Source organism: Caenorhabditis remanei, chromosome II, assembly GCF_010183535.1.
Source record: "Caenorhabditis remanei strain PX506 chromosome II, whole genome shotgun sequence".
Lineage (NCBI taxonomy): Eukaryota > Metazoa > Nematoda > Chromadorea > Rhabditida > Rhabditidae > Caenorhabditis > Caenorhabditis remanei.
Window position 1 is genome coordinate 9,137,246 of NC_071329.1, and position 16,801 is coordinate 9,154,046.

At 38.1% G+C, this 16,801-nt stretch overlaps 5 protein-coding genes across 5 annotated transcripts; all 5 read left to right on the forward strand.

Annotated features, from left to right (window-relative positions):
- Nucleotides 1-27: 27 nt before the first annotated feature.
- GCK72_005522 (uncharacterized protein) lies at nt 28-2,056 on the forward strand (the record flags this gene model as incomplete). The annotated part of the gene is made up of 7 exons (XM_053725221.1): nt 28-72; nt 119-216; nt 406-516; nt 570-676; nt 758-888; nt 935-1,805; nt 1,851-2,056. 7 exons carry the CDS (start codon nt 28-30, stop codon nt 2,054-2,056), a joined length of 1,569 nt encoding a protein of 522 aa, XP_053589415.1.
- A 486-nt stretch (nt 2,057-2,542) lies between these two features.
- On the forward strand, nt 2,543-3,322 carry GCK72_005523 (uncharacterized protein; the record flags this gene model as incomplete). The annotated part of the gene is made up of 4 exons (XM_003117012.2): nt 2,543-2,638; nt 2,686-2,781; nt 2,836-3,163; nt 3,225-3,322. 4 exons carry the CDS (start codon nt 2,543-2,545, stop codon nt 3,320-3,322), a joined length of 618 nt encoding a protein of 205 aa, XP_003117060.2.
- A 4,629-nt stretch (nt 3,323-7,951) lies between these two features.
- On the forward strand, nt 7,952-12,103 carry GCK72_005524 (uncharacterized protein; the record flags this gene model as incomplete). The annotated part of the gene is made up of 8 exons (XM_053725222.1): nt 7,952-7,976; nt 8,849-9,036; nt 9,333-9,965; nt 10,010-11,249; nt 11,298-11,419; nt 11,468-11,718; nt 11,765-11,879; nt 11,927-12,103. 8 exons carry the CDS (start codon nt 7,952-7,954, stop codon nt 12,101-12,103), a joined length of 2,751 nt encoding a protein of 916 aa, XP_053589416.1.
- A 1,906-nt stretch (nt 12,104-14,009) lies between these two features.
- On the forward strand, nt 14,010-14,501 carry GCK72_005525 (uncharacterized protein; the record flags this gene model as incomplete). The annotated part of the gene is made up of 2 exons (XM_053725223.1): nt 14,010-14,377; nt 14,429-14,501. The coding sequence occupies 2 exons, from the start codon at nt 14,010-14,012 to the stop codon at nt 14,499-14,501; spliced, it is 441 nt and encodes a 146-aa protein (XP_053589417.1).
- Nucleotides 14,502-14,932: 431 nt separating this feature from the next.
- Nucleotides 14,933-16,610, forward strand: GCK72_005526 (uncharacterized protein; the record flags this gene model as incomplete). Its single annotated transcript, XM_053725224.1, has 6 exons — nt 14,933-14,978; nt 15,026-15,174; nt 15,449-15,762; nt 15,810-16,204; nt 16,257-16,369; nt 16,416-16,610. 6 exons carry the CDS (start codon nt 14,933-14,935, stop codon nt 16,608-16,610), a joined length of 1,212 nt encoding a protein of 403 aa, XP_053589418.1.
- Nucleotides 16,611-16,801: the final 191 nt, after the last annotated feature.

Below are 16,801 nucleotides of genomic sequence, written 5' to 3' on the forward strand. Positions count from 1 at the left end.
CTCTCTATTTCTTCTCTCTTTTTCCAAATGCGTCCCTCATCTGCTTCCACTCCGTTATCATCTTCCGCGTTAGTGAGTTTGATTGTTTTGGTGTGTAAAAGTAATCATCCAATCACAGAACTATCTCGAATCCCTCGAGAGAAATGCAAAAGCGTTGCGTGGCAACAACAATCGAAAAGATGATAACTCCTCCATCACTTCAACTTCAAAGCCAACGTATGAGTCCCTATTTCAATGAATCCTTTCAGCTGAAAAGTAGTTGAAGCTGAAAGTGCAATAAGTCGAGTGAGATAATTGAAATGGACTTTCAAGGCTACAACCTTTCAAAGTCGAATTCTGAGAATGACATTATCCAATTTCTCACGACTCTAACCTATTTTCTCCGTCATTTCTTTCACTTTTCAGTTCCTCAATTGCACCTGTTAAAAGAAGAGAATCATTCTCTGAAATTATCAATCAAGCACGTCGACAAGCATCATTATCTCGAACAGATTCTGAAGATTTCGATTTTTTGAAGTAAGGTTTCTATTCTTATAATAAAGACGAAAACTAGTTTTTGACATTTTCAGTGAATCCCTAAAATCATCAGTATTTAGTGATTCAAGTGACTCTGAAAGTGAAGAAAGTCACGAAGAGAGCCACGAAGGGAAGAGGATCCTGCCATTAGGAACACCGGGTTAGTTGAGATTTTTTGTTGTTGTGGGAGATAGGAATTTTCACATTAATTTTTTGAATTCAATCGAAATCACCTTTTCAGGTCAACAAGTTGGTCGAAAAAGTCTGAAAGACATTCGAGAACTCAGAAATTCAATCGATCAATCGCTTATTAAAACTCCAGAATTGAAAATGCTTCGAAATAAAGTGACAGAAGATTCGAAAAAACATGCCGTAAGTTTTCAGATTCAAATTTCTAACATTTTCTTTAAACTTTCAGCATTTCGAAAGTATTCGCGAGGAAGAGGTGCCTGAAGTTATTCCAAAAACTCAACTTCCATCAAAAAGTCCATTCAAAAAAGCAATTCAAAGTGGAAGTGAAAGTTCTGATTCCGATTCAATAATTTTCGATGAAGTTTTCGAAGAAGTTCTACCTTCTCCGCCAAGAAAACCAACTCCAGTGAGAGCTCAAACTGCTCCAGCTGCAGTAGTCCAACCGGTGACAGCCCAGAAACCAATGGTAGAGAAAAAGGAAACGAAAAAGAAGAAAGAGAAAACACCAACGCCATCATCGTCTTCTTCCGAATCTTCTTCAGAATCAAAATCCGAATCATCCTCCAATTCTGAATCATCTGAATCTTCATCATCAGAATCCAGCAGTTCTAGTTCTTCTTCTTCTAAATCATCAGCTTCGAAAGCAAGTACGAAACAAGACTATCCATCAGACTTCGGCTCGGAAAAGTCATCGTCTTCCACAATTCCAAAAGTCTCCATAGAGAAGCCACCACTTAAAAATTCAAATAAACCAAAAGAAAACCCAAAGAAACCATCTCCCGTTCCATACGAAGATTTCATTCCTAAAATAGGTTCATCTTCTGATTCTGGAAAGTCAACAGTCAGGGAGACGCATCGAACATTTGAGGAGTCAATTGATAAACTGAAATTGGAGAATAAAAAGGGAAAAGAAGAGAAGAATCCTGCGAAAGAAGAAAGAAATAAATCTTTCGAGAAAAAGTTACAAATCAAGGAGAGAACAGCTCGTCGTTCTTCATCTTCTGCGTCTTCGTCGACGGTTGGAGAAACTGAAAAAGAAATGGAAATCTCAAAAAGAAGACAGAAAAAATTCAGAAGTCGTCGAATGAGATCTGAAGGTATTTTCACATTTTAAAAATATTTTCAATTTATTCCAATTTCAGAACCCCAAACGTGCCAAACCAATATTCATAACATGATTGAGTCAGTTATAGATACGCATGTTCAGATGTTAGATGAATTCAATCAGATGGAATATGCAGCTGTTTGTGAATGGACTCAAGTACTCCGTCGATTTGATCGACATGATGGACCAACTTCTCAACGTCTTCGGGAAATTGTTCAACAACGTTTGAATCGTAAATATTGAAGAATTCTATTTAATTTTGTAAATAAATCTTTATGGATTTTATAGACAACGGGTACCACCAGCCAAATACAGAGGTACACTATGAAACATAAATATATTGGAAGTGTTGTCTTGGCTATAGTTTTTTCGCCCATCTCCCCGAAACTTTATCTTTGTTATCCCTGATTGTTATATGGTTAGCAAAACGGAAGGAATAAGTTTCTGCAACAATTTTTTGCATAGTTTTGATTCTTCTCGGTGACCTGCGTCTCATGATTATTGTGTGGTGAGTGCGACTATCTCGCAAAAGCTCAATGGAGCGCCGCTGCAAAAGTTTATTTTGATTTTTTAATTTACCCCAAATATTCGTTTTTTCCTTTAAAAAAAGAGTCGATATGGAGAAAAGTGGAAACTGCGCCATGTCTTGGCTTTAGTTTTCTCTCCCACCGTATCAAAAACATGTTTTTTTAGGTTTTAAATAATTTTTTCAGATCTGTGGTAGACAAAATGGCTCTCGGCACTCCATGCACGCCTAAGTTTCCTCACAAAACAGTCGGACCCACCACACCGCAACGCACCAACCGGCTCATTACTCATTTTCCGGTAATTTTTACACTTCTTTTTTTTGTATTTAGTAACGTTTGTTGCAGAAAGCTACTAATGATATCTGTCAGACGCCGCCAAAGTATCATGTAGAGTCGACCTTCGATGCACCTCTCCGCCAGAATGGATCACAGCGCGCTTCTGTAAGTTCGACTGACTGAGTTGGATGAGTTTAGAGAATGAAGATATATCTTTAGTGTCGCCAACTGTATTCTCAAACAAACGCGAATGATTCTCCAACCGCAAAAAGATCTCACACCCAAGTTATCAACACAGGGAGTCAGCCGGTCACTAATCGATTCAACAACAATGTCTTCGCCTTCCTCGATAATTTCAAATCAACTGTGGGCTTGGTGTGTCGAGATTCGAACAAGGAAAATAACTTCAAATTTCATTCACCCAAATTGCCGAAAACAAATATGTCGTCAGCTGTAAATGGCAAAGGAACCAGTGTCTTTGCAGTTTTTCACGAGTCGGAGCCGATGGATATTGAATTCAACGAAAACTATCGGAACTATATGAACGGTAAGTGTTTGTGATACAACCTTTTGGTGTGCAGCAACTTGAACGAATTTAATTGTTTCAGATTCAATGGAAATCGACAACGATGACGACATTTCCACAATGGAAGTTGATTCGATTGTCGACATGGAGAGTTTTATGGAATATATTCCTATGCATTGATACTATTCAAACATTTCTAAATGATCATGTATTTAACATGGGGTTTTAGCCCGTTTTAGTATACTTTCAAAGTTAGCAAATTCTGTAATTAAATTAGTTTCCCTTCATGTGTATGTCAATTCTCCCCTTCTAACAAGTTGTGATCTTTACCAAAATTCCTGTGAAGTGCATTTCTATTTCACTCATAACATTCTGTCATTTCAAACTTCTCACTTCATACCACAAATGATCTCACTTGCCTTTGTAATATGCAGTAAATTGTTATGTCCTTGTGTTCAGTATTAATCAATGCCGTCGCCTTTTCAGGTGTCATTTCTTTATAGATCTTCAAAGCTTATGGCTTTTTGCTTCTCGTTTGTCGTTCGACCTCGAAAGAACGTGTTCTTTTCGTCGATTTGCAACAGCTTTCCAACATGAAAGATAACAGATTACGGTGGCAGGTGTACTTTTTCGTTAAAAACTACCTTTACTCTCTAAGAGATTTGTGTATTTCCAAGAAACTAATCTCCGTGGACACCTGGTGTAATTTTTAGTTTTGGTGGATTGATTCAGAAAACAAAACCTGGTCGTTGTGTGCGAGAAAGTAATCGCTATGGATATTTAGGTCATGAAAGGTTTTCTTCGATTTTATCAAAACATGGAATCTTCAAACAGAAAGTGTTCTTTTCAAGGTTTCCGACGCTCTCTTCCGATCCTCATTTTCTTTTCTCAAGATTCATGTGAAGATAATGGTAAAAAGTGGTGATTTTCATGGACAGCTAATGGGAGGCATTGAAACGAATTGATGACAAGATATCGGAGTTTGGAAAGAATTCACACGGGCGTCACATTTTCAGATTCTACAAAAAAGGAACTTCCTCATTCGCTTATAAGTAATTGAAAATATGGATAAGTTTTTCAGGAAATAAAACCCCGTCAGCTGAAAAAATTGAAGCACTTTTCCTATGACCCCCTTAATTGATCCAACCTGTTCCTATAACTCAGTGAGCCTATTTATTTCCTACCCTACCATAATTGCCCTATTCTCCAGTGTGTCCCTATATTAATAGGTCATCCATATGGATTATTGAATCGAATTTCCTGATAGATCTCTCCACATCCATTTTCTTCTTCCACTAATCGCCATTGCCACCCATACGAGTTGACCTCGACCGAGAATCCGAATTGAGATAGAAAAATAGGCGAACGAAAAAACGAAAAGTGAGGAGAAAAAAGAGAGAGACAGTAGGAAATTTCGAGCGAAGAGGCGCCCGGGCGACCCCTCCGACTCTCAAGGTTACTACCATTCCACCTTCTTCTCTTTCTATCCCGACGATCATCGTCACCGACTTTTTTCGTCCCGGCCCTTTACGTATGTCATGTCCCTTCCAAAATCCCTCTTACTTGTCTCTTCTATTCTCTGTGTTCAAATCGAACAATGAATCCAAATTTTGTTGTAGTTCTCAGCTTATCTACAGTAATCTTCTCTTTTATTTTCGAAAGACTATTTCTAGATTTCAGGATGAAATAATACATGAAATCACTTTAGACGAATTGAAAATGTGGGATAAGAAGACTAATGTTTGGATTGTAAAGTCAGATGTGTTCGTTCGGTTTAAAAGTGACGAGGAGATCAAATTTATGAATTCTCAATATTCTGATAAACACAAATCCTTTTTTAGCAACTGTTTACTAGTCACGAGACATTCAGTTCAATGTGGAAATTTAAATGATGAAAATGGTAAATTATAAATTTTGAAGCGGTGGGTAGACGGCAATAGTGTGGAATTTTATGAGATAACCCCTTGCTCAACCCTGAAATTTGTTCTGAAAAATCACCATTCTATCTGCGTTCGGGATGATTCAACTTCAAGATATGGTTTTGAATCGTCCAGAGTCTCAAAGATGACTTCTATAAACCATCTAGGTCAATATGAAATTTTGCGAAATTACGAAATGGTTTGACGTTTTTGACATGTACCATTACATCCAGGTCATCATTATTCATCAATTCATTTCTCCCTCGTACCAAAATCTATTTTCTCCACAAAATCACTCTCACCATCTCATTTTGAAATCAATCTTCCAGTGTCCTCGTCTCTTCCAAAAACCATCGTCTCCTTGCCAACTGCCCTCAATTTTTCATGAACCCAAGTGTGTCTTCACTCTGATGTTTCAATTCCTTTGTCCACTTGCCCTCCTAGAGTCAATTCAAATTCAAATTCTTCCGTTCTCTCACATCTTTTTGTCTCTTTTCCGGAGCATCTCTTTTGATTGTTCCGCCTCCAAAAAACAAATGATCTCCTAGTTTCTTCCTCTTCCCTCTCGAGGGAACGCTTTTCACTCTCTCCATTCGTTTTGACTCATAAAGAAATAGTATATTAAGAATAAGACGAAATAGACAACCATCTGGCTCTCGCTCGCTTTTCTTCCATTTATTGTATATATATATATATATATATATATATATATATATATATATATATATATATATATATATATATACCGTAAATACTGTATTATAACGGCATGCCGTTATATTTTTCAACCGGCTCCCAGAGAAATTTTGTGGTTTCAGAAACTTATTAAAATTTACCGGAAAAACTTTTTTTGGGAGTTCTATCGGCTGATCAAGAAGTTACTAATCACGCTGCTTCTAATCAAAACCAAAAAAAGACACCGGGATGATCACATTCATGAATTCTGAGTATAAATGGGGTGCCGTTATAATACAGGTGCCGTTCTATTACAGGTGCCGTTATAATACAGTATTTACGGTATATAAGAACGACATTCTTTTTCTTCTTCTTCCTATTGATTGTGTACGGAAAGAAGAGTGTGTCCTCGGGGTACTCTACAGTTGAAGAAATCGAAGAAGAGTAGAGAAAATGAGAGGATTGTAGGTCAAGGGAGGTCATTGTTGGTTTACGAGTAGGCACTGAACTGCCGCGTTTTTTCGATCTCTTTTTCCGATCTATTTTGGAGTTGAAATGACTCATGATAACATTTCATCAAATCCCTATCATTATCAGTGAATGATATCAACTAATTATTAAGTGATTATCATCTATAATTGCTCTTTTTTGAAGGTTAATTCAGTCGTACTAGGTACCAAATTGTAAATATTGCGAAAGTCTTGATTAAGGTTCGAAAATCTAGCATTTTCAAGAAAAAACAAATATTAATGAATCTTTATTATCAGATCATCGTATGTCCTTGGCTCTGTATTATTTTGATTAGTTCTAGAACGTGATAGTATCTAATTGGGAACACTCAAATCTAGATGTTTCTTCATAATAACTCCAACGATTGATTTGAATTTTGAAAGAAAAATTGACCTGTCAATGCATTTTCCCTTCTACTTCTTATCAGTGAGGTGTCAGCAGGTGCTGGTCACTTTTCAATTTTGTCCTCTGATAGGAAACGTCTCTGCTGTTCGCGCCGTTCGTCCCGCCCGATTATTTTCCGACTCCACTCCTTTCGTCAACACTTTTTGAGAGTGATTCGTCCATCTCGCTCTCTTCTGTAAATTGTGTCAACTGGTACACATACACCCAGCTGTCAATTATATATATTTTTGGATAAATTCAACATTTTCGAAAAGAAGGACAGCTGAGTCTGAACACATTTCGGATGGAAAGAACACGCCCACAAGAGTTTGCAGTTGTTTGTTCACTTTATTTCAAAAATAGAGAATGGAGATCGAAATTCGATATTGGTCCCTCCTACGAGAACAATCTTTGAATCCGAAACTTCCAAGGAGTATTCTTCAGTTTCGGGTCTACGTTCATTCTGAACTCTTCCGAACTCTTTCCAGTTTCTGAACTCAAATGCATTTTGTTTAAATCGGATTCTCCCTATTACTAAACTCTGTAAACTTCTGTTGAGAGTTCCACAGACATATCCTACTGTTAAAGGCATACTGTAGTTCTCGAATTCATTCGTTCTTCTCCACAAAAACTTCCAAGTCTCTTTACATTTTTATTCTTTGTTCCCAATAAAAAAGGCTTCCTCTTCTCCGTTCGGTCAGATCTGATACCATGTTTGCTCATACGAAAGGTGGCATTCGTTTCCTCTTTTCCCACTTTTTCTTCTTCCATCCTACCCATTTTCCTTTTTTTCTTCTTCTCCGCTGCCGCGCGCTCAACGCAAGCATCAGAAGGAGGAAACATAAAAAATAGAGAGAGAGAAGTGAGCGCTCTCCTCTCCGTTTTTCAATTCGCGTCCCACTCGGAGACGCAGACACGTTGGCGTGGCTAGCGGTGCCAGGCTGGACCCCGGTCGGGTGCCGACCCCCCACCTAACACCCTCTCTAACGTCTCTTCTCTCATCACACTATTTCTCAGTGTTCTCTCGTTTCTCGGGTCTTTCTGACGAGACGAGACAAGCGTGGAGCGAGGCCGATACAGACACAGACTGAGCGTTTTTTTTTCTGCTGACGCTGCAGCAGCCCGTGGAGGCCATCTTGCTCCGCGTGTGTGTCTACTACCCTCCTAACCTACTTTTTACTTTTTGGCCTAAATTTCACTTCTAAATCTGAAAATCTCAAAGTTTCAACTTCTCTTAATCTCGCAATTCTTCCAGTACATCCCAAAATACCAAAGAGTGGAAGCTGTTGGAATCGAGTCGAACGAGCTTCCCACTTCAATCATGTCAAACTCGGACCTTCTGAAGGGTGAGTCCAATTATTTTATCATCCGGATCACATTATGTTTCATCGTCCTTTGATATTCAAATGTCTACAAGTCTAACATTAAGCTTGGATCAGCTGGTTGATTTGCAATGATTAAGAATGTCTAGATTTTGTTTCTTTTTAATTCCTTTTTTGCTCAATTTGAAATTCACAGCATTGTTACGAAACCCAAAGTTTACGAAACATAACTATTTCTATTCGTCATTTTTTCTTCTTTTGAACTCTAGGGACAGAAGATCTTTCCGTGTTTTGGCAACCTAGATTATTTCTTCATCCTTTGTTCTTCCATACCATCTAAACTGTTCATTGATAACTAGAAATCTAGAATCAACCGTATACCTCTCCATCTCATCTTTCGAACTGAACTATCTTTAGCTGTGTAAAGTTATTTATGGGTTACTGTATCTCCTTCTTTTTCTTCCCACCAGTTCGTGTACTCATGGCCACCCACCTTGATCTATAAAATCACCTTGTCTAGGTCATTCTTTTTCTCTCTCTCTCTAATAAAAACTTGCCATTTAATGTCCACCTTCACAAAATGACCACTCTCTTGAATCCTCTGGGTGCTTGCTGCTGATTCCTATCTTCTTGCCTCAATCATGTACTCTATGTCTCTTCGTCTCATATACTCTCTCCATCCCCTATCTACTTACACTCTCTTAAAAAGTGCATATTTTCTTTCTTCACGCCTCTTCTTTCTTCCTTCCATTTTCCTCAATTTTCGGACACTCTCTTCTTGTTCCTCTCCTCCTTCTTTCCAACTTAGATTCTCAAATTTGCGTATGAGGTAAAATAGGGTGTGATGAGGCTCGAAGAAGACCAAAAGTTCTCGTCGAAACCGGTCATTTTTCCAGGCGAGTTCGACCTTTCGAACACTGACAATTTCAATATAATGCAATACTTGGGCGCCACTGAAGCTGGTTACGATACGAACGAGGAGGATGGTTCAATGGTCTCTCCGACGTCTTCTGCTGGAAGTATTCATCAGAATCAAGGAGTTCAACAACAAATGCTTCTGAGACAACAGAATCAAAATTTCCCCGTAAGTTATACTGATGTTGTAAGAGATGAGAAAAAGAACAAACGTTCTCATTTTTTATTTTAATTGACTAATTAATCATGAGAAGAGAAAAGAAGGAATACAGAAGACAGAATAAAAAAGCCTTGAGAATTGAATGAGGATGAGATAGAAAGAAGAAGAAAAAGGGATAACCTTGAAGACAAAGATTTCACTTTTATAATGTCTAGTAAGGTATTTCTTTGCATACAAGAAGACATCGTCGGTGTGTCTATGAGATGAGAGATAACTAGTACACATCACCAAAGGGATATTTTCAGAACCGACGTCTTCCGGACTCTCCTCCAATGACGGATCTCTGCGGCAACGCATCGTCAACATCCTCATCATCTCATCACTCGGATCCAATGTTCTCTCCAAATGAATTCAACGGCTACAATGGTGCAAACAATAATAACAATCAATCAATGATTCTCGGTGTACACGATCTCCCACACCAGCAACGTGGAAACCAAATGATGGCTTCCCAACAAGCCCTTCAACAACAACAATCTCGACAACAGCAATCACAACAGCAATCACAAGCCTTCTGGAATCAAACAAGTGCACAACAAACACCGTTACCGCAGTTGGCTCTCTTCAATATTCTTCAAGACAGTGGAATGTCTAGCCCTGTTTTGGATATGCCACGGAAAAGAAGTCGGTTGGATACTCCGTGTGAAACACCAAGAATTGTGACAAGCTACTCTGGACAAGATGGATTCACTGATGAGAACTACAGTCAACAACAAGCCATCAGGTTCTCAAAGTTCCAAGAAGACCAATGGAATCCACTATTCGATGTGAATGCCCACGTATTGCAACAACTGCAAGTCCATGTTGTTGCTGATAAGGGATTCAATTACAGTCATTCTGACAACTGCTTCGTCAACCAGAAAAAGAATCACTTCCAGGTAAATCATAAATTTCAGTTCTTTCCTCAAATCTATTCTTTCAGGTGTCTGTCAACGTGGAAGCCTCTGATGTCATGCCACCAAAATACGTGTCATTCAACGGACGCCTCGTGCCAATTCGTGATTTCAAGCTTGCCTTCAGTGGAGTGAAAGCTGAGATGCCTACTTCTGAAATCACTATTCGTCAATCTCGTGCTGACCGTAAACCACATCCACACACTCCAGTTCTCTTCGAGATTCAAGAACGACGAATGACGAAAGTGTGTGTTCCACGTCTTCATTTCTCAGAGACAACACTCAACAACCAGAGAAAGAACTATCGACCGAACCCAGAGCAAAAGTACTTCTTATTGGTTGTGCGACTCTTTGCCAGCATTGACGACGAAACGAGTGTTCTCATTCAATCGTATGCTTCTGAGAAAGTCATCGTCCGAGCGACGAATCCAGGAAGTTTTGATCCTCCAGATTCTGATGTTGCCTGGCAAAGAAGTGGAGGAACTCTCTATACTCCAGGACAAGTTGCAATTGGAACTGAACGTCCAGCAGATAATGCTCGTTTGACAGTCACTGGTGATATTTATTGCAGTGGAAGAGTTATCAATCCATCGGATATCCGACTCAAAGAAGGAATTTCCGAGAAAGAAACTGCCGAAGCCATTGAGAACTTGTTGAAACTTCGTGTTGTTGATTACCGTTACAAGTCAGAAGTAGCTGATGTATGGGGACTCGATGAGCAACAACGTCAACGAACAGGTCTCATTGCTCAAGAACTTCAAGCTGTTCTTCCGGATGCCGTTCGTGATATTGGAGACTACTTGACAATTGATGAAGGACGAGTATTCTACGAAACTGTTATGGCAACTCAACAATTGTGCAGAATGACTGGAGATTTGGATAACAAGATTGATGAGAAAGTTGCTGAAATCAGCAAGAGACTATCAGAGTATGCAATCCGCAAGAAGCTCGCAAGTTCAATGGGATCCAATCTAAATGGAGACAACAAAAGTCTCTCGTTTTCAAGATGTTCTCTCACATCAACAGCCACCAATGCCACGTCACAAGTGAACAAAAGAAGAAGTCGAAAGAATAAGATCATCAAGCAAGCACGATCATGTGGAAGTCGAATCAGTCAAGGAACTGTTGTCACCTTGGTTTCCATAATGGCTATGTGTCTTCTAGCAATGTCTGCACTTTATATTCTTGATTGGCATAACAGAAACTACGGATATCATCAACATCGTGAACACGGTCCAAAACCAGATATGGCTAATCTCGTTATTCCTTGTGAGTATTCTCGTTTTGTTTATCTAAATGTTACCTGTTCATTTACAGCTATTGATATGCAGCCCAGCGCATTGGTAATACTTGAAAAATGCTTCACTCCCACTTGTAAAACGTATTGTTGTACGGACGATCCGCCTGAAGTAGTAGACACTGGAGCCATCGAAACACATGTGAGTTCATCAATTCATCAAGAAACCTCTATATTCTGAGCAATTCAGGGCCTACAGAATGATGTGAAAGTCCCCGCAGAACAATCAGCAGTCAACAAAACGAATGCCCTTGCAAGGAGTCAACTGTTGAATCCAATCTCATTTGGAACTGGAGTTGAAATCAAGATTCCCATGCTCAATATTACAATTGATCAACGCTATTGCTATATGAGAAGTTGCAACAAGAAACGAGGAGTATACAATCTCTACATTCCAGTCTCAAAATATATGCCTGATGGTGGAATTGAAATCGAGATCAAGTAAGTGTACCATGTCTGTTGCCTAATGAAAACATTTCTCTCTCAGCACTCCAATGTCCAAAGTAATTGGTAACTGTGGAGCTCTTCCAAGCGCAGAGTTCGTTCCTAAAGAGTGCACAATTAACAAACGACAACAAAGCAAATCTCCAACTTCAATAAGAGTAAGAATCATCACACTGAAACAGTTGGAAAAATTAAACAACTTCAGCTATTCGATAATCTTTTCGAAATCAATATGGGTTCCTTCATTCAATCCGCCTACCGTTTCCGAGTTGGTTACTCCACTGAGTCTTGTTTCACTGATGAAACAAATGGAATGTATGAGGAATATAATTTGATATTCTATCGCACCTGTAAGTACAATCATCTCTTTTTGGAATTCTAGTTGTATCTCAGATTCGAATCGAAAGAGCTCCCAATTCATAATTTCTATTATTTCAGGCATTATATCACCTCCATAAACCTCTACCACGTTTTCTTTTTTCTTCCGCCAGTGGCAGTTGCAATTCCCTTTTTCCTTCAAAGATGTCCTTTCCCACCAACCCAAAAATGTCTTTTCTCTTCTTTTCATTGTCTTTTTTACTCAATTTCTATTCTAATACTATTTCGAAAAATCTCATTCACACCTTCAGCATTTTATATGAATTCTCTTCTGTGTCCACTCCTTTACCCGGTTATTTCGTGTATACTATTTCCCCGTCGCCAACAAATTTTCATCCTGTTTTTCTTCTCAAAAGTTTTACAAACTCTGTATTTATTTTCACCCTATCCTGTACCTCATCACCGTTCTCTTCTCTCATGGATTCCAAGCCCCGCCCCCTGCTTTTCACCCGCCAATATGTAAAAAAAATGTTGAGTAATCAGGATCAATAATGCATACAAAATCTATGTCGACCCCTCTTCTTTCTGCTGGAAACTCTGAAAACTATGTACTTGTTTCTTGTGAATTCTCTCGAATCGCAATTTCCCACACACCCAAAGACCTCTTTTTCTAACTGAACACTCCTGAATAATATCGATAGGTACACCATTTCTCTCTGTTCATAGTACTCTCATTCATTCAAAGGAATCGTAGAGACACCTACATCTCTATAGTTACTTTGATTTCTATTCTTTTCATTTCCGGTTTGTCGAACAACATTACGGAAACACTTCTTCTATCTGCATGAACCCACTCAAACACTCTGAAAATGTCATTTCTTGTCTTCCTCTTTAATTAATAAATATATTTAATCTACTTGGATATCACATTTGAAATACGGAATAATAGTGGAAATAGAGAAATCTGAAACAGAAAATCAATTCACATACAGACTGAGGGCTACAGATGATCTATGCTACACAATTATGAATCCGAACCTGCTATTACGGTCTCAAAAGCATTCATTTAGAAAAAAAGTACTATACTTCGTTGTTTTTGTTTTCTGTAGGGACGGCAAAACTCATGAGGATAAGTACATCTACAATCTCCTCCCAGTCGTCAGATTCCTTATATTTCACAGTCAAAATGTTAGAATTATGAGATCTGTTTCGAGGTTTTCACTCGAAGTGAATCACCCTGGAATCAGTTACAATTTCGGTACTTTTCAGAAATAGAAAAATCACAATTTTCCAATCGGATACTCGATTTCAACCTCTGCTCTTTACTATAGTTTTCAGCCAATCATCAGTGACTTCCTATCATTTTGTGTAATGTACTTGACAATTAATCAAATTAAAATGAGACGATGACCCCTTCCATTATTTCAATTATTCTCCATGTCTCTCATCTGAAAACAAGTCATTTGTCATGTATAGACGGTCAACGCCCCGTGCTTGATTTTCATTTTTTCGTAAACGTTCTCGTTCGTTTTATCTCCGTTTTTGTGAATATTTTTTCGAAATGTGTTGTGGTTCATTAGCATAAAAAACGTTACTCGAAACCAGAGAATGTTACTATCAGATTAGACTCCAATAATGCGGAAGTATCGAATAATTGTCTACTTTTTCCATTTTCTCAATTCGTTTTTCTCTTCACAAATCAGATGTTTTATATTTTGATTGTTCTGCCCAACATATGACCAATTATCCGACCTAATTTCTTCTTTCAGATGGGCACTTTTCTACTTCCTTTTGTCTGAAAATAACAATTTCTTCTTTTTCAAATCTCTCCATATAAAAATTTCTCGTGACTGACGATCCGATCTATTTCCCGTTTATTTTCAATAGTATATTTATTCGTCTTTTCAAGTGGTATCTTATGATATTTCTTATTTCAGACTTCCTCATATTCTCTCAATCAGATTGTCAAAATGAAGAAGATGTCAATATCCCCAATTCAAGGAGATACTCGTCCAGACGTCGAGGAGCTAATGGAGATAAAAGAAGAGGAAGAAGAAGATAAAATAACAGAGGAACAATCAAGTCGGACACCGAAACTCGTGCTTGTCATCACAATTCCATACGTGATAATTCTTCCATTATTCTCCAGAAATCTCCATGATTGGTATACAACTTCTCTTCTTTGTCTTTTCGTCTGTTTCACTCTTGATCTAGTTGCAATCGGACTCAGATTCTACCCAATTCTTCGTCCATTATCCTCACTTGAAGCAGCTTCTCTCACCGCAATGCTTCTTTTCTATGCGAAATATATTTGTCTGAAATATCAATCTCCTCTCTCGTATTCATTGTTTTCTCTATTCTTTTTGATTATTTTACCAGCTTATTATAGATGTTTTCTGTTATTAAAACTGAAAACTACACATAAGAAAATGTTCAAAGCGATGGTTGAGGACGACTTTTGAGAGATATTCGCAATAAATTATTTTATTTTAACTACAATTTCACACAAATTTTCATTCAAATTTTAAGCCAGCATTAGACAATGTATCAAACTTTCTAAAAACTGAATTGTTTTTTCAATCAATGTTTAAAGATTTCAGTGAATACAAACTTGTCTGTAGATTCGAGATTCCATTTACAGACTTCCTCTTTTTAACTGCATGTTTTTCAAAATTTTCCCGCGGAGTCCATCGAAGTTTTAAATTTTTGAGGGAAAATTGTGGAATGTTTCGAAGAGAGCATTTTAATCGTCGGGGCGTCAGCACTTCCCCTCATTTGATGTGTACATTTTTTCACTTAAAACTGATAACAAAAGTCAAAATATTTCTATAAAAGAGGTCGAGTGGGGCATATGAACCCTGATTTGCTATCAGTGAATTCGCATTTCTTCAACATGACATGTAACTCTTTTTTGCTTTGTTTTCTAGTGGCGGTTGCATGTAAGTATAGTTGGGAAACTAGAAAAAGAAATGCAATGTTTCTACAGTATGCCTCGGAGGTCCAGTAAGCAGAGCATCGAATTGCAAAGATTCATATGTGGATAGAGTATGTGGAGAGGATCAAACAAATCTCTGGCTTGATATTGTGTTCGTTGTGGATAATTCAGAAGGAATGACCAATGCAGGCATCACATCTGTAAGTGATGGGAGAATCTATGGGCTGAAGGAAACTGAAAACGTATGTATCGAGTCTCAACTTCCCTTCACAAAATAATTTTGTTTTGATCCATCGAACTCAGAAACAATCGTTCAAAACTAAAGAAAATGGATGATTCTCTCACAACTCGGTTGAACTCCAAAGTCATAATACTTCTTTTTGTGTATTAAAACTCTCTTATCAACGAAATACTTGTTAAAACGACGTAGTTTGCCTTTTTTTTGAAACAAACAACTAAATCACGAATTTGCAGGTGGCTGCTCAAATTTCTTCTCTGTTCGTTGCTGGTCAACAACTTGGAATTCAGTCGAACAATCCGAGAACAACTCGTGTCGGAATCATCACTTATAACCAAGGAGCTACTGTAGCTGCTGATTTGAACAAGTTCACGTCAGTTGACGATCTCACTGAAGGGGTTTTCAATGTGTTGAACAAAGTTTCAAATGTTCAAGACTCTTACTTACACGCCGGACTGCAAGCTGCTAATGATTTACTCGAACAACAAAGTTTCAACACTGATAGAGGTCATTATCAGAAGTTGGTTATTGTATATGCATCGGAATACAAGTAAGTTGATATGGATGGGGGTGACACGTTCGATTGAAATTCTTCAGACAATCCGGAACTCAAGATCCTCTTCCATTGGCCATTCGTATGCAACAAACAATTTCAATCTCCACAGTTGCTTACGGTCAAGATGATAATCTTGGGTTCCTTGCAGAACTTTCTAGAATCGCCACTCCCGGATACAATTTCACCAATCAACAAGGAGAAAACACAGTTTCGGAATTGAGATCAACAATGCTGCAAGTCAATTGTTATTGTCCAAATGGATGGTTCCAGATGCGTCAGAGTTATGCAAATGAGAACTCATTCAAGTACGGGGTTTGCCTTCTTCCAGTCACGCTGCAAGCCACGTGGACTGCTTCAAAGTTTTCGTGTAGAAACCATTGGAATAAAGCATATTTGGTTAATGAATACACTCAAACTAAACATGACTATGTCCTCCGTGAGTTTGATTTTCATATTTTTTATCAACAAATCTATTATGAAAATTTCAGAGATCGTTAGAAACACCTCAGCATTCACACAACCATACACTTATTTCAACGGGCTCTCTTACGTAAGTGGCAACTGGCAATGGGAACAACCAGATGGACAAGATCCAATAATCGTAAGTTTCTTTCACTACGTTTTTTTGTATCAATATTGTTATTCAGCTCCAAAACTGGAGTGACTGGAACCCCGGATATCCAACGGCTTCTTCAACAGCAACCGTCGGAGTGAATGTTCAAACGTCCTCTTCGTCGCTTACAACTGGATGGCAGAATACAAGAAAAGATTTAACAAATATGTATATTTGTGAAGTTTCCACATGTGATTCAACTAATTATTGCAAAGCTGAAGACATCTAAAGATAATATGAATAAAATTAATATGTACCTAAATCCAAACATTTGTACGGTTATTTATTTAATTGTTATTATCGAAATAAAAAAGTTCCGACATTTTTTCCTCGTCGGTGTTTGCGGACTCAAGCCAAAATTATCCAATTTTAGCTTGAGTCCGCAAACACCGAGGGAGAAAAAATGTCGGAACTTTTTTG